The 16,983-nt window shown below is 34.9% G+C and overlaps 1 protein-coding gene across 1 annotated transcript; it reads right to left on the bottom strand.

Annotated features, from left to right (window-relative positions):
• Positions 1-641: 641 nt before the first annotated feature.
• Positions 642-16,907, bottom strand: LOC144433946 (peroxisomal bifunctional enzyme-like). The gene is made up of 18 exons (XM_078122357.1): positions 16,724-16,907; positions 15,213-15,249; positions 14,712-14,820; positions 13,558-13,696; positions 12,430-12,586; positions 11,057-11,186; positions 10,363-10,474; positions 9,429-9,516; positions 8,063-8,218; positions 7,224-7,487; positions 6,307-6,459; positions 5,917-5,985; positions 4,786-4,888; positions 4,229-4,378; positions 3,841-3,965; positions 2,619-2,716; positions 1,908-2,020; positions 642-789 (listed from the first exon to the last, which is right to left on the bottom strand). Exons 1-18 carry the CDS (start codon positions 16,792-16,794, stop codon positions 707-709), a joined length of 2,157 nt encoding a protein of 718 aa, XP_077978483.1. The 5' UTR covers positions 16,795-16,907; the 3' UTR covers positions 642-706.
• Between the last annotated feature and the right edge of the window lie 76 nt (positions 16,908-16,983).

Raw genomic sequence — 16,983 nt, 5'->3', positions numbered from 1 at the left:
CAAGGCTATGGTTTGTATGCAATTGAAACATACCAAGATAGAAGATCAAAAAAGTAAGAATATCATTACTCTTATGTTTGATTCTTATTAGGCAAAACAGTAATGTAATCATTTTATCCTGCCCCTGCATGTAGAATGGAATTCTTAATGATTTGTAACTTAGTTGAAACATTACGAAAAGTGGCAGTTCTACAAATTGATCATTACAATAAGAAGCACGACCTTAACAGCAACAGAGTTTTTCCCGAAAAAAGATAAGTAAGAGAGTTGTTGATTGTTACAGTAGTAGTAGTAGTAATAGTCCATAACAGTGAACCGTTATCACAATCATCTGTAAATTTATATATACATTTAGTACTGATTAATACTCCTTCAAATATATTTGCTTGCTAAATTTCACCCTAAACTTCAACTGTTAACTGTCATTATTTTTTGATGTTCAAACTTTGGTTTCATATGATTTCTCCTGTACTTTTAATACGCAGACATTTAGCATCAAATTATTACAGCAGTCAAAATTATCTAAGGCACAAGAAAAAAAATCTAGAGAAACAATCCATTGGCTGATTTCAATAAATTCAATCAAAGTCTTTCAGTTGCAGTGAATGCACGTATGCACCGACAGAAGATGCTATACCACGAGCAAAAGATTTGTGTAGACTGCCCTCTAGTGTTGAAACTGTAGATGAAGCAAATGCTGTTGTTTTTACAGGTGACTTGTTGCTCCTGCACTCTCTTTCATCACCATCTTCCTCAACAAATCACTGGGTTGCCATACTATCATATCAGCTGAGGAAACAAATGAGAAATGTTGATATTCAGGTACACTTTATTGACTTGACTGTTTTGATTCTATCAACATCAAAAAATACATATTTCATGTTTTGTTAATCAGATTTACCTTTGTCTTTGAAAAACTAAAATGAAAACTGAACTTTTCTTGTTGTATTACCTTGATATCAATAACTAAATGCATATTTCATATTTGACTTTGACTATGGATTTTATAGGGTGTGGTTTTCATATTACATATGATACTTTATATTAGGTGCAACTGTTTTAATTGGGTGAAAGCTATTAAGTTCACACATTTGTTGCCAGGTAATTTTTATTGCAAATTAAAGTACATTGTAGTATTGTGATTCTTGAAGAATTCTTAATCATCACTTGCTATAGACAGAAATCAACCTATATTCAAGCATAACACATAAATGATTTGATGATCTAATTTATTATATAATTCTAAAATCTCAAGGATATCCCTGTTATGGCAACAACCATGTGAACAATGACAGAAGACAATTTGTGAATTTATTAAAGAAATATTTTCACCAAAGTCATGAAGCTTACAAACTCAGTCTGTGGCACTTTGTAACATACTGTACTATCATAGGAGGGGGGGGGGGGGTATGGGGCAATGTGTTACACACTTACAACAATTTTCAAAAAAAATAATCAATAGGAAATTTAATTAAAGTGGCACAAGCTGAGTTCATAAGCTTTTTTACTCAAGTGAAAATAGTTACATGAAACTACATTCCAAAATAATGTTAATGGGATGAATCATGTCTTCTACAATGTTATGATCATCTTCTGGCATTAATTGTAAGAACAGTTGATTGCATAGTATAGATTACTTGAACATTTTTTGATACGTATCATAAATTAACTCAGCTGATCATTTATGAGCTATATCTTAGTATGAGGTCTGACTTCAGTCAATTTTAAGTGGTGGTTAAGTATGCTTCAGTACTGTGAGTACATTTTAAATATGCAGCCAAAACTACACCCAAATATGTAAAAAAAAAAAAAAAAAAAAAAAAAAAAACACCTCAGTTTGTGCCCCTGTAACAGATCAATATTTTCCTGGTATCCTACTTTGAATGAATGAAAATTTCACTACTTACGATGTTTGGACTGATAATAACATATCCTTTCATACACTTTTGGTAGTCCTACCATCTTGGTTGCATAGTACATAGGGCCACCTGTATGTCTAGGCCAACCATACCCATATAACCTAACAAACAAAACAACATAATTCAGCCTGGCTGCAGTAAATAAAACTCAATGATTGCCTTGCTTGTTTTGATAAGCAATGACAGATGGAATTAAAATTATCATTATAGTACCAGTATGTAGTAAGGTACATTATTAGGTGACAGAAGTGCCTTGGTGAGGCAGATTTAAGCACCCTATACATGTATTGAAGACAGTCTTAACTAAGGAAATTCTTGATAATGTAAACTGGAAATGTACACATTCAAATAAAACATATTACCAGTATTGTTTTTTGTCTACATTTCACTTCATTACTCTCACACTTAACCAACTTTTAAAGTTGTCCATGTCAACATAAATAATGTAACTTCTAGTTGGCACCCATCCCTGCTGTTATCGTGGCAAAAGACTGTTCTTTGAATGTTGCTATGGGAACGGCTATGATTGCTATGCACTTTAGAATGTTTCACTTTTCTCATTGCACTCAAGACTGTTCATTGTAAGACTTTCATTGATTGGTCAAGTACAATAACACATTTACTAATTGGCCAATAAACAGGACTGTTCCACAGCTTGATTTGAATACCCTACCTACATCTCTGAAATTCAAGACTCACCAAATTGCATCAATATCTTCCATCCTGGCAGCTATCCCATCTTCCAGTATACGGAATCCTTCATTGATCATTCCATACAAACAACGTTCCAAGATTTCCTGGAAGTGAACAAAAATACATAGCATTGCTATTATACTAGGCATGTCATGTACCATATTAATTAACACAGCATGAAGTCTTGTGAAAAATGTGAAAACACTGTATTAGTATTCATAATTGTACATAAACCATGACACAGTTACTTGAACTAAGGCCAAAAAAAAAAGAGAATTGTTTCTAGTCAGGACACTCTGTCTAAAGTGGTGTGATGAATTTTTTTCCCAACAAACCTGTCACTCAATCTACTATTTATGGCAGTTATTGTTCTTTTTATTTAGTACTTTAGAGCAAGTGTGTATGTGGGGCAGATGTCATTTGCTTGTTCATAGTTATCTCTGCAATTGTCTTACTCTGCAGAGTGTTATTTTTGTGTTCCTCCAGATCTGCAGACTGCATGAGCTGGACAAACACACACAAAAAAAAGACCGACGTGAGGGTATTTAAGTGATGCGTGCACTAACCAGAAACAATTTTTTTAAAAAAATTTTTGGCCTAAGTATACAATTTCATCAGTCCTCTATGTAACTGTATGTGCAACAGACTTATATTCATTTTTGGTACAAAAATATTGGTGGATAGGGGCAACACTTCAGACACCCCAACTCTTTACATAATGAAAACACAATACAAGTAATGTGACACACACAGACTACTGTAAATAAATAATCAAAGTTAGGTATAAATACATGCATAAAGTTTACACAATATAAACGAATATGCAAAAGGTTGCATCAACTGTGATATTTCAATAAGTTAGAATACATTGTATCATACCACATGCAAGCCGAGTTGAATGTGTTCAAACACAAAGTATAGGATTTGTACCCTGGTCGTTTTACATTATGAGAACATGCATCTATTTCATTACTTCTATGGTGCTAGAAATGATCAAGGGTCAAAAGTCACCAATTTTTCATAAAGTATACTTACACAGATGTAATACTCTTCCCAAGTATTTTTCTTCATTTATTCAGCTAGAAAATATTCATGATCTTAGGGTGTTGCCACTTCTCGTTTTTGACTCAAAGTGACAAGGCCCTTTAGGTCACTCATATTTCCATTGGCTAATCGAAGAAGAATGTAAAAACAATTCATAATACATGAAAATATCATGCTTCATTACCTGATATGGAATCTTCCTTCTCACAATACCTTGTTCTCTACAATACTTGATTATCATATCTTCAACTTCTGGGTCATTCATTGCTTCATATGCACCGGGTCTTTCATATTTATAAAATCCTTTACCTGTCAAGTAACAAACAATAACTTAAAACAGGTGGAAATAGTCCATTTTCATATGAAGGACATACACAGTGTACATGTACACTACATGCCAAAACATTCACACTATGTACATTGTAAAGTGTGCAATACCTGAAATTCTTCATTAGACTCTTTAATTTCTATGGGTTGTTTTACATGCGATTGTAGAAGGAAGCGGTCATTGTACAAGTGAAATATGTGATACACTATTCAAACTAGAACTATTGAGTAGTCTAAAACATTACCTGATTTCTGTCCAAAACGTCCATTTTCACACAAAATGTCACCCAGTGGACAATAACGTTGTCCATGACGAACACGGACTGGTGTACCTGGTGGTAGATTCTTTCCAGTCAAACCTTGCTCCTGACGAATACGCCAACCGACATCTAGACCTAAAATTTCAAAACATTAGAACATTTTTAACCCCCAACAATTCAAATACTGTATGCACTACAATAGAACATTGTAGTTGGTATTAATCTGAATGGACAAGTGGTTGGTCCACGTAACTAGTATGTATTAACACTCATGGTATAATAACATGTACATGTAAGTGAAAACAACGCCTGGATCTTTCAGAGTAAGTTGGTATAACACATGAAGTACCGTATTTGAGTGATCTTCATACCAATATTAATGTTCAAAATTCAAAATTCAAAATTGGAACATTTGGGTGGAGTTAAGGAAAATGTCAATATGTGATGTCAATATTTCTTCTCTATTTTATCACATCTACAATTTTGTGAATTAGCATGAATTATCAGGAGTTAGTTGCAAAACTTAGCATATACGCCAGTACCTGATAAATCGGACACTTTGAAGGGTCCCATTGGGAAACCAAAGTCTTCTAGTACCCTGTCCACTTCTGCTGGTAAACAACCCTCCTCTAATAAAAATGCAGCCTGTAAGAAAAATAAGACATCATTTGTTTGATTTCATTTCAGTGTTATCAAGATAAATTTTTCAAACTTTTACTTATCATGTAATTGCAAACTTGTCAAGTTGATAGTAAATTAGTTTTATTTTTTATGTTTCCCCTTTGCCAGTTTTATTTATTGATTTCTACAATGATATAATTAAAGCATTTAATATAATAACCTAATGATGCATGTGTGACAGTGTGACGTACTTGGGGTAATTTGAATCAGTGCATAAAAACTATGTGACATGAAGCATACATCCCAAGTATCGACACAGACACTACCACATCGTGTTATTCTGTTATCATTACCCATACTATTCTTATCTGAAACAGCAACTTTCATAACTATATAACACTGCATTCAAATCATTTTGTGTATACAAGGAACAGGCATTCATTTGAATATAGGTATGCAATTTTTTTATAATAGAGAGTTTAGATACATGTTAGAACGTGCACACGTACACATAATGACGCATACAAAGCTGTGTTTAGTTACGCGTTCAGAACAAAACGTCAACTGTGCTTTATCACTTTGTTTTCTAAACATGTCGGTATTTGTCAGTATTTTACTATCTTTCCTGCAACAACCCAAATGAAAAAGCGAACAGTTAGTTTACAGTTCTGCTTCCGAAACTTTGATATTAAAAATACAACATTTAATAGAAGAAAATGATAAAAACTTAACACATATTTACAGTTATGTGTAGATAACCATTTTGACATAGCAGCTGAATCTGATACAGAATGCATGGGTTGCTTTGAATCACATGACTATGATGTCACAACGTATTGAACACACGTAAATATGTGCATCCACTGGTTCATTATATTATATGTTGTAACACGCATAACTCATTATATACATGTACCTGCATAGCCTGCAAGTGTTTCATTCTGTTGCCACAAAATGCAGGACAGTTTCCAACAAGTATGGGAACCTAGAGAAGAGAGAATGATGAGACAAGATAAAACTGTGATTTGGTAGAATGATATACTAAAACCTACCTGCGACGTGTACTGAAACATTATTCTATTACCAACAAAGCCATGACAGTTACCAACAAGAACAGATACCTAATATGAAAGTCAAAAATAACATTTTACAATTTTCAAATTAAATTACACATTCAAGAATCTCTGTAGTCTTGTTATGGATCATAAGTAGGTTCATGTACTGAATTTTCCACCAGTGTCTCAGTCAATACTTAGGTAAGAGTTTCAAATATGGCCTAAGAAAGAAATTGTGTGTGGTTCAGCTAGATTACATTTTCTTAGTGTTACTAGGTAACAACCAGTGCTGCTCGGTATGGGAAGCACCCTACAAACTGACGACAAAACAATGTACACGCTTCTACCTTAAATAATGAATAACTTTCATAAATCATTGTTTCCTACCTTGTTAATTTGTTTACCAAGACTCATTACTGTTGCTATGGTTTCAGGAGATGAGTGTTTTCCTCTTATATTCTCCAGTAATTTCATAACATGAGCTGGAGAAAAGAAGTGGGTGCCAACAACTTTGTCTGGTCTCTTGGTGGCGCTAGCCATCTACAGATGTGAATAGAAGAATGGTTAGTGAGTGAATGGTTTGAGAAAAAGGACGGGATGACATGATGTGAAGGGAAACAGTGTCATGGCTGATGTTATTTTAGCTGTATTTCTTTATGCCTAGAAGACCCAGAAAAGTCATTTTCATCAACTCTGAATCATGCAACCACTCTAAAATAAAGTAATAACTGTTACAAAAAATTTGTCAGATCTGGCTTAGAGGAAGCCTACTTTACACTAGGGAACAAAATGCATATACTCTTAGGGGCGAGATCAATAGTTCAATGTAGGATAAAAAACTAAATATTTATACTTAGGCCTCAGACCCCCCCCCCCACCCCCCACCCATTCCTAACTAAATTGGCCCAAATTGAAAAATGTTTCAGACAACACAATCAATTTCAAATCTGTGTAGTAGTATGTAGTGCTATGAATATAAAGCCGGTATGTAGTGAGAAATTAATAGTTCTTTTATTGACATTTTACTGTATTTTAGTGCCATGTACATCCTATGGTATAAATTCTTCCATTTTCAATTTGACGCCATTTTTTTATCAGGGGACAAAACAGATTCCGTTGAAAGTAAAAATGATTTTGTAGGATGAGTATAACATGGCTCACCCCACCCCACCCCATCCGCACCCCCAGCTGTAAACAGTTTTTAATCCTCCATTGAACTATTGAGTAGTATTATATAATTAAATAAATAAACCAATATAGCTACTAGAACCCTTAACACCCTGTAAATACAAATTATTATATACCTGATCAATATCCAGACTTGAAGTATTACTACACAGAACAGTCTGTGGCTTGCACACGGCGTCCAGCTTAGCAAAGATTTCCTTCTTTAGTTTCATGTTTTCATAGACAGCTTCGATGACAAGATCCACATCTTTGAGTTGGTTGTAATCTAAGCTTGGTGTAATCATTGACATCTGTTTTTTAGCCATGTCTTGACTCATTCTCTTCTGTTTGACGTTCCTTTCGAAGATTTGTTTGATGAGTCCCATTCCTCTATCTAAAAACTTTATTATCATACAAGATACAATATGACCAAAATATGAAATAGAAGAAGTATTGTTTCTACAAAGTTTACTTTGGGTAACAACAACTTTGGCATGCTACTTGTATGTGTATGTATATCACATAGTTTGTTAGTTTGTTCGGTATTACACCAATAGTGGTGTGTATATAATTGTTTGTTTGTTTGTGTATCACTCCAATGCCAACATGATTGACATCTGTAGGTGACGTCTTGAATCCTGTCATCAAAATTACTCACTGAAACAGAGTCTGTTAATTTTCATTTCTCAGCAATTAAATTTTGCATTTGATGAAATACACACTCTAAAGTTTGACCAAAACAAAATTCTCTTCAAATGTTACACTCTTTGAAAATACAGTGATAAAATATTGTAGTTATATGCTTTGGATTTGTTTAAATTTTAAAGCTTTTTGAAAGAACTCAATAGGAAAACTTGTGCCAAATGAAAGATTTGTTTAGACACAAGAGACTCATTGAACAGCCCCCTCAGTGGCAGAAAATATGCATTTATCAATTTCAGCCCAATCACAGTCCAATTCAGTTTTTGTTACTTACCTTCTGATCAGCCTCTACAAGTATGACTGGAATGTTGGCCCCAATTAGACATATTGTAATACCAGTACCCATGGTACCACAGCCAATCACAGCAGTTGACTTTACTGGTAATGGCTTGGATGACTTGTATGTGACTTTACCACCTGGTAATTCCCACTACAACCAATCACAAATAAATATTCATGATTATACAATGCAAATACAGATCCAATCACAGGGAGGCAGTCTTTACACCTAATGATCTGTAAGTGACTTTACCACCTGGTATCTCTCTTTACAACCAATCACAAATAAACATTGATGATTACAGATTGGAAACACAAAATTAATAGCATCCAATCACAGAGAGGATGTAACTACACTTAGTAATATCAAGGCCAAAGAATAAAGATGAACAAGTCATTGAGAATAACATAGTCCCCTATGATTGGGTTTTAAGGAATTATCACTACTCTGATCACACAACAACACTTGTGAACCTAAATCAAACAGACTTAGATATGTTGTGTCTGCTTGTTGGACATGGAACATGCCTACAACAATAAAGGATGGGTCAGGTATGGGGGATCATATCACAATGAAAATGGATATGCACATGTATGTCATAGAACACTGTCCTAATACCAACTTTGAATGTGATCTGTTCAAGCATATCTGAGTTATGGCTTTGGACATGGAAAATTCACAAACTAAATGGCTGCCAGGCAGCCATATTGGATCGTATCACGACGAAAATGAATATGCACATGTATGTCATAGAACACTGTCCTAATACCAACTTTGAATGAGATCTCTTCAAGCATGTCTGAGTTATGGCTTTGGACATGGAAAATTCACAAACAAAATGGCTGCCAGGCAGCCATATTGGATCGTATCATGATGAAAATGGATATGCACATGTATGTCATAGAACACTGTCCTAATACCAACTTTGAATGGGATATGTTCAAGCATGTCTGAGTTATGGCTTTGGACATGGAAAATTCGCAAACAAAATGGCTGCCAGGCGGCCATATTGGATCGTATCACAACAACAATGAATATGCACATGTATGTCATAGAACACTGTCCTAATACCAACTTTGAATGAGATCTGTTCAAGCATGTCTGAGTTATGGCTTTGAACATGGAAAATTCGCAAACAAAATGGCTGCCAGGCGGCCATATTGGATCGTATCACGAAACAAATTGACGTGCATATGTATGCCATTGTATGTTGCCCCTGTACCAAGTTTGAAAAAAATCAGTCCAGGCATCTCCAAGAAAGGACGGACGGACGGACGGACGGACGGATGCACGGACAGACGGAACTCAATCCATAAGTCCCCGTCCCGGACTTCGTCCGACAGGGACTAACAATACTCACTTTCTGAGCTGTTCTTTCAGCAAAGAATGCATACTGCATTGCAAAAGCTTGGCCACCAGTTCCAAGAAAAGTGGACAATTCTCGTTCTCTGTTATAACAAGCATATTTCATCATAAGTATTAGACTGCACAAGCAGAGTTGAATGTATTCAGACAAAAAAAATGATTCCTCGATCATTCTTCATCAAAATTCCCAATACATGTCTACATCATTAGTTTTATGGTACATGAAATACTGGCATTGCTCTACCCAATTTTTCAAAAAATGCACTTGTACAGGTGTATATTATTCCCCAATATTTGTATGCAGTCAGCCAAAAAATACTGGTGACCTATGGGTTTTGTAATATCTTGCCTTTGACTCGAAGTGGCAAGGCCCTTTAGGTCACTCTTGTTTGAACGACAAAAACTTTGGTGGAATAAAATCTTATTATTTGCATCAAATACATATTATCCATAACCAGTTAGAAATCTAAGACTAAAACTAATTCTTCTTAGTCTGACACCAACTTTTGTAAACACTGCCCTTTATTTGTACCTTCTTCTTTTTTCCTCGAAGTATATATATTTTTTAAACACAGGCCATCACTGCCAGTGCTACACTAATCTTACTTCTGGGTAAGTGTACAACGTTCATCATTTAACCCCAGCATACAATTCAGCTTTATGTTAGGGGGTCTAACACTAGATGTATCCCTAAACTAACCATAGCTACCTAGCTTGTATATAAATAGGCAATTTTGTACAGCCTGTCTGTGAAATGAGAACCCCACTTCAGTAAACATAGCCCTAGGCAATCACTGACCAAACTTTTGCAAGTGTGAACCTAGCTTCTGTCAACACAGCCCCATATTAACTTTTAACTCTATACATAGATGCATAACCACTACACTGACCAAATTTTTGTAAATGTGAACACAGTTGTTGATACATACTTTTTAACTCCTTCTTCATAGCTAGGTGACGTGACTGAGGCTTGTATTGCCCGTAGACAGTTGATTGGTGCTATGGCCCCACGGGCTCTCTTCATTACTCTCTTTCTGGCCGCTGAAATGTAGTATTTTTACATGACAGATTCAGTGCACTAGGGAACAACATGGTATGCCCTGTTATCTGGGTTTGGTGGGGGCTAATTAAAATGAACCACAAATGTTGTCAATAGATGATGTAATAACAGCTTACAAATTATTGTATTGACAAGTTGTTTTAAACATCATCAATCAACTCCTGGCTCCAACTTCAGTTTGAGCACTGTTGGCATCAGAAGAGATTTGTTTGGCCATAAATGGGGAAATGACTGATATGCATGTTATCATAAGGTTGTTATATTGCCTGAGTATATATGAGTTGGTTTAATTCTAAGATAAGACAGGTGGGGTTTGAATACCATTATTTTGGTGGAGTGGTTTTCTAATGAAATACTGATTAGATGGTAAATGTACAAACAACAAGATAAATTGTGACTGATCAAATTTCCCATAATGCACCATTCAAGATGGTGACTTTGAAAGTATACCTGATAGAATCTTGTACTAGACACTTGTACCACCCTTCTGCACATATTTAGTTGTATCTATTGAATGTTTACTATAATAATGACAAGATTTTGAAATTTATGTAAATTCTTACCTTCAAATAATACATCTGCATGCTCAGCACCTTTAACTGGCATATTACAAATCCGTCTTGGTGCAACTGGTTTCTTAGCAACATCACGAGCCATGACAATGGCTGCTTTGACAACATCTCCACCTACTACCTAACAAATCAAAAACAATTTTTTTATTTTTTTATTTTACAATTATTTTTGTAAGCTACATGTATAATTATAGCTAAAATGATGTAGGTTTGGTGTTTCACTCATGTGACATGACATTGTTGCACACCCTCAAACAACCTCTAATGCAAAAGAAACAATTTTGTGCTGTGTACAGTGGGGATGTAGAAGTAGTCAGGTTGACTGTTGATTATCAATATCAATATAAGTTAGAAAATAAACAATTGCAGCTATTAAAATCATCAAGTCCATGTGTACTGTTTTCATTAGAAGCCTGTTTCTACTGCAGTGTGAAAGAATAACAATACTTATCAGTGTTCAATGTGATTGGGCAAAGGATCCTGCTGTGTTTATTGTTGGTCTAGAGTTGAAATACATGTACATGTATGTCTATCTTGGTGTCAATAATGTAATGTCCCATGAGTGAAACACTAAGCGTACATTTTAGCTATATATATTATATAAAAATTTGGTAGCACATAGATATATATATATATACATATCTATTTGCTACCAAATTTTTAATCTGAACTACCAAGATTGTCTGTAAAATTATAAATTCATCTCAATAATAAAAACATAGAAAAGAAATTATTCATATTGATTTGTCAGTTTTGTCAATATGTGTTGGCGTATCTTTTGCTGCTCCATACTTCATTCTCAATACAAACTATTATTGCATATTATGTTGTCATTTGACGAGACTACGTCATTATACCATGTACAATAACAGCTGAAAAAAGTGTAGTAGCCAAAATATACATTCAATGACAATTACGAACTACACAAGCTACAATAAAGTCTATTTTGAGTGTATTTGGATTAAGGTCACAGGTCACAGGTCAGAGGTGAAAACATCAATAACTTGAAAAATAAAATACATTGTAAATTGTTCTGTATACAGCTGAAGAAGCAATGTGATATTAGACTAAGTCAAAGAAACATGGTAAATCATTGACACTTTTTGAGTTCTGAAATACAGGTCCTTCAGGAAGTGTATTCTAGGTGTGAATATCAATACAAGTAGTAATGTGAGAACAGAGAGGAAAAACATCTATACAAAAACATATATACTGTGTTCATTTGAAAAAATCTATGTAACTTTTCCGTAACAATAACAAAGGAAGAAGGCTATTAATAAGTAATTTAATCATAATGTACAACAAAGTAAATTTGCTTCAAGTTTGGAACTTAACAACAAAAATACTACATATTCTTGCCCTACCAAGTCAACAATACCCATCCTAAGGGCTTGTTTTCCTAAGACATGACGTCCACTCAGTATAAGGTCGATGGCATTAGTAATCCCAGCTACTCTAGGCAGTCTTTGGGTTCCGGTGGCACCAGGAAGAATTCCAATTAAAACCTCTGGAAATCCAATTCTGGATAAAGGATAGAGGAGGATAGAGGTGAGATTGATTTCATCTTAGTAGTAGTTCTTTTATTTATATTTTGGGACCCACAAAGGTCAATTTCACAAATACTGCATTGCAAAAAAAAAAAAACTACGTACATTGGCATGTCATTATCATACGGCAGTTAACAGGAAAGCTCAGAAAATTGTCAACGATCATATGCATCCCTTACACAACTCTTTTGATAAGCTCCCATCTGGATGCCGTGACAGAATGCCTCTTGCAAAGAAAAAGCTCTTCAAAAAATACTTTGTTCCAACAGCTGTGTCTATTTTATACTCATTGTAAAGACCATTTTAAACTCATAGAATTGTATATTGTACTCTTGTAAATTATTTTGTAGAATGTACTTTGAGCCTAAAGACAAATTCCTGCATGTAGATACGGACAATAAAGTTATTGAAACTAAATCGAATTGGAAATCTGTCTAAAATTATAGACATTGGTAAATGTGGCTGAGAAGTGGCCTGCTATAGGCATGTATGGGACAGGGTGACCAAGAATATGTCGGGACTTTCCCCAGAACATGTACGGTATGTAGGGTCCTTTCCCAGGGCCATTGGGTGATTCTTGTCAAGTTTACATATAGTATACAACACAAGAAAAGCAATAACTTTACTTTCAACCAGTAACCAACTTACAATTTTTCATTTGTCTATTTTTGTGTTCAAACGTTTCTTACTCAGAGAAAAGACACTATTATCATCTTTGTAAGATCTATTTTATTTGTCACTGTGGTCCAAAACTTAGTGTATTATTTATCCTCTTAACTGAATGATGGACAGACTTACCCTATTCTTATGAAATCAAAATCAAATTGTCAGATAAATTCAAAGATTGCAGTGTTTCTGTACAATGCAAATTTCCAAATGAACCTTGTATTCATTTCTGACATTAAAACTGACATAAAATGAAAAGATAAAACAATATGTACCAACCTCGTTGGTTTGTTGGCGACCCTGTAATGACATCCTAAAGCAAGTTCTAAACCACCTCCTAATGCCACTCCTTGCAGTGCAGCAACTACTGGTTTACTACATGCTTCAACTTCATGAAGTAAAGTCGATAGATTGGGTTCTATTAAAATACAAATATGACATGGTATTAGAAGAAAGATACATATATGAATGTATGTATGCACTGTAAAATCATGAAAATATTTAGTCCAGCTCCTATGGTATCATTAAGATTTACACCTCCACTCACAGTATAGTCAAAGTCATTACTCCAGAAGTCCTGAGATGCATGAGATGTACCCACACAGTCATTAAGTTTACATCATGTTTTTGTTAATCAATCACAAAATTCTAACCAATACCACAGTCCCTCATAAAGTTAGTGTTTATTGGGGCAGTTATGTAATGTCCAAATATGGTATATTTGTCAGCTGGGGATGCTCCTTATACATTGTTTACATCACTATAACAGCTGGGGTTCACGGATTGGATGAACAACTTTTTGTGCTAATTGAGGGACTTTGACCAGACGTGGTTTAGCTTGAGACTACATTGGCCTCGAAAGTAGAAAATATTAAAAGTAAGAATTGAAGGACACTCCACGAAAAGATTCAAAAACAAATTATTTGTATGGTGCCAGCTTCAAGTGGTATATATACTTTAAACGTGAATGCCACTCCTCCAGGAAATAATAGTAATATTATACACTTTGGGTTCTGAAGATTCAATCATAGACAGTGGAGAAGTTTCTTCTCCAACATCTATGATTCAATTCATATTTTCACTTTACATATATTTTGCACAATTGCCAAGCCAAGAGACACCAAATTCTATTGCTCAAACAGGACTACACTTTTGTCTCATGGGAATTAGCACATAGGGATATGTGTTAGATGAACATTGAATATTCATAACTCCTAAGTGCTTATTACCTTCAAAATAAATAGTCATGAATATCCCCATACTATATCCCCCATAACCCTATAGTTATCAAGTACAACCCTTTGTTGGACCCCTTAGGTTTTCAGTTAGATATTGGTTCAGACTCCCTAACACACAATGTAAACTCAGATTTTTATATTGTCAACCAAGAGGCTGTCATGATTTTATGACAAATGCAAATTTCAGACACTGACCTTTTTTATGAGATCCTTGGCTGAATTCACTGATATCAGCTCCAGCTGAGAATACATTACCACTTCCACATATAACAACAGCTGATACATCACTATCACTGATAGCTTTCTATGTGAGATATGACATCATTATACATGTATTACCAATCATGGTCATTGCGTACAAAAAAACAAAAAACAGTCAGGCAAGATACATGTAAATATCAATTATCATATAAACATTGTTCCTACTGCTGGATGACTTTCCAGTAAGTTTCTTTTTATAGTTGTTATATGATAAGGAATCATACATCTCGTAGATATTAATGTATGGCAATTATTACCCCCATCCCCACCCCCTTCTCTACTAGTCTAGTACTCATTCTGATCTCTCTTAGAAACAACGTTGGCATCCAGACTACTTCTCTACCAACCCCAATATTTTCTATTTGAGTGTAATGTAGGGATACAGTCAACACCTTAAAAAATATGGCTACATATATAAGACAACATATCCCTTACCTTAATACCTGTAGATACACCAAGTCTTACTGGATAACTATTAGAGGAGAAAGAAATAAAGGAATGTTTTCAACAATTTTAATCATGGAACATTGGATTTTTTTCACAAATTTATATATAACAAGTAACCTGTATACATGCACATTAATGTTGTTGTTGTTGTTGTTGCTGCTGCTGTTGTTGTTGTTGTTGTTGTTGTTGTTGTTGTTGTTGTTGTTGTTGTTGTTGTTGTTGAAATGAATTCTCTGGGCAGTCACACCTGTCCTACAGGACCACTTTATTCTGCAGGGATATCACTATCAAGAACTTCCTATGTGATTTATATATATATAGAAATATTTTTAAATTTAGGCAAATATCATTAATTTTTAAATCCTGCAAAAAAACAAAACTTTAAAGCTGTCCTTTCAAATTTTGTAAATACTACATTTTTAGTGACTTTAGAGCAAAAATTATAATTAACAACATTTGAGTAAACAATGAAATAACTAAAAACAATGAGTTATTTCATTACAAAATTGGCAAAAAAAAATTAAAAAAATCATCGGAACTATTGTGCAATTTTGCCATTAATGCTTGTACTGTTTCTGTACCAGAAATATGTAGAATTCACAGAAAATATATGCATTTTACAAATACTATCAATTCATAGACTGCCTGCCTGAACTTTGAACAACAGCAACCCTTGGCTGAACTCAATGGGGTCAACAAACTTTCACATCATACTGCCCTGGTTACATGGCAATCCTTGCATGTCTGAGATTTGGTTAATTTTTTTCAAAAATTAATTGGATAACTATAGCAATGAAACTAATGTGAAGTTCAAAGTCTGTTATTTACAAAGATGCCATAACCCTATTACTTCAATAAGGACAGGAAATAACACCATCTTGGTGTTTGAAAAACGTTTGTATCGATCATCACACCTGAAGTAGAAAGTGGAAGGTTTGAAATGACACAAGGTTGATTGGTGAAAGGAAATGAGACTGGTGGTGGTGGTGGTGGTGGTGGTGGTGGTGGTGGTGGTGGTGATGGTGATGATGATGATGATGATGATGATGATGATGATGATGATGATGATGATGATGATGATGATGATGATGATGATGATGATTGGTGGCTACTACACAGAAACCATTTTTGACCTATACTAGACGCCTACGTTAATAAGGAACTATATATAATTTACTTTTTCTTATCTAAATCGATCTGTAAATGTAAGACTCTCTGAAAACGACCTGTTGAATACTAGTATTAAAACAAAGCCACGGCAGGTACGCTTGTGATTCTATGTGAAGACTCCCTGAACTGGCGGCACTTCTTTGGTCGAATATTCTACCGCAGGACCGACCGAGTACCTTACAACACCTATGTGTAACGCTCTTGGAAAATTCGAGGCCATATAAAATGCAGTTTTACACCTCAGACGGTTTACATAAATTTAAGTGCTGCAACAGTGCAAGGACTAAATAAATGACAGCCCATACAATGTACAGATTTTGCATACATACCCAAGCGCATTTACAGGAGGGTTTTTCAAAGTAATCACCGCAACATTTCCTTCCTTCCGATAGTCAGCCATTTCTGTTTCTTTCTGCGTTCTGCCCCGTACAAAGAGGATACACTGCTACTCCCAGTCCTAAATTGCAAGGGCTCCAGGACAGATCACAGTACGAAGTTCAAAGTTTTGATTTAGGCGCCCTCACAGTTAAATTCAGGGAGAGGATTTGAGGTCAGAGGTTATCTAACCGGTACACAAAAACGAAGCCGG

This window comes from Glandiceps talaboti, chromosome 4, assembly GCF_964340395.1.
Source record: "Glandiceps talaboti chromosome 4, keGlaTala1.1, whole genome shotgun sequence".
NCBI lineage: Eukaryota > Metazoa > Hemichordata > Enteropneusta > Spengelidae > Glandiceps > Glandiceps talaboti.
Note: the sequence above shows the minus strand (reverse complement) of the source record. Positions and strands in the feature narration are given on the sequence as shown.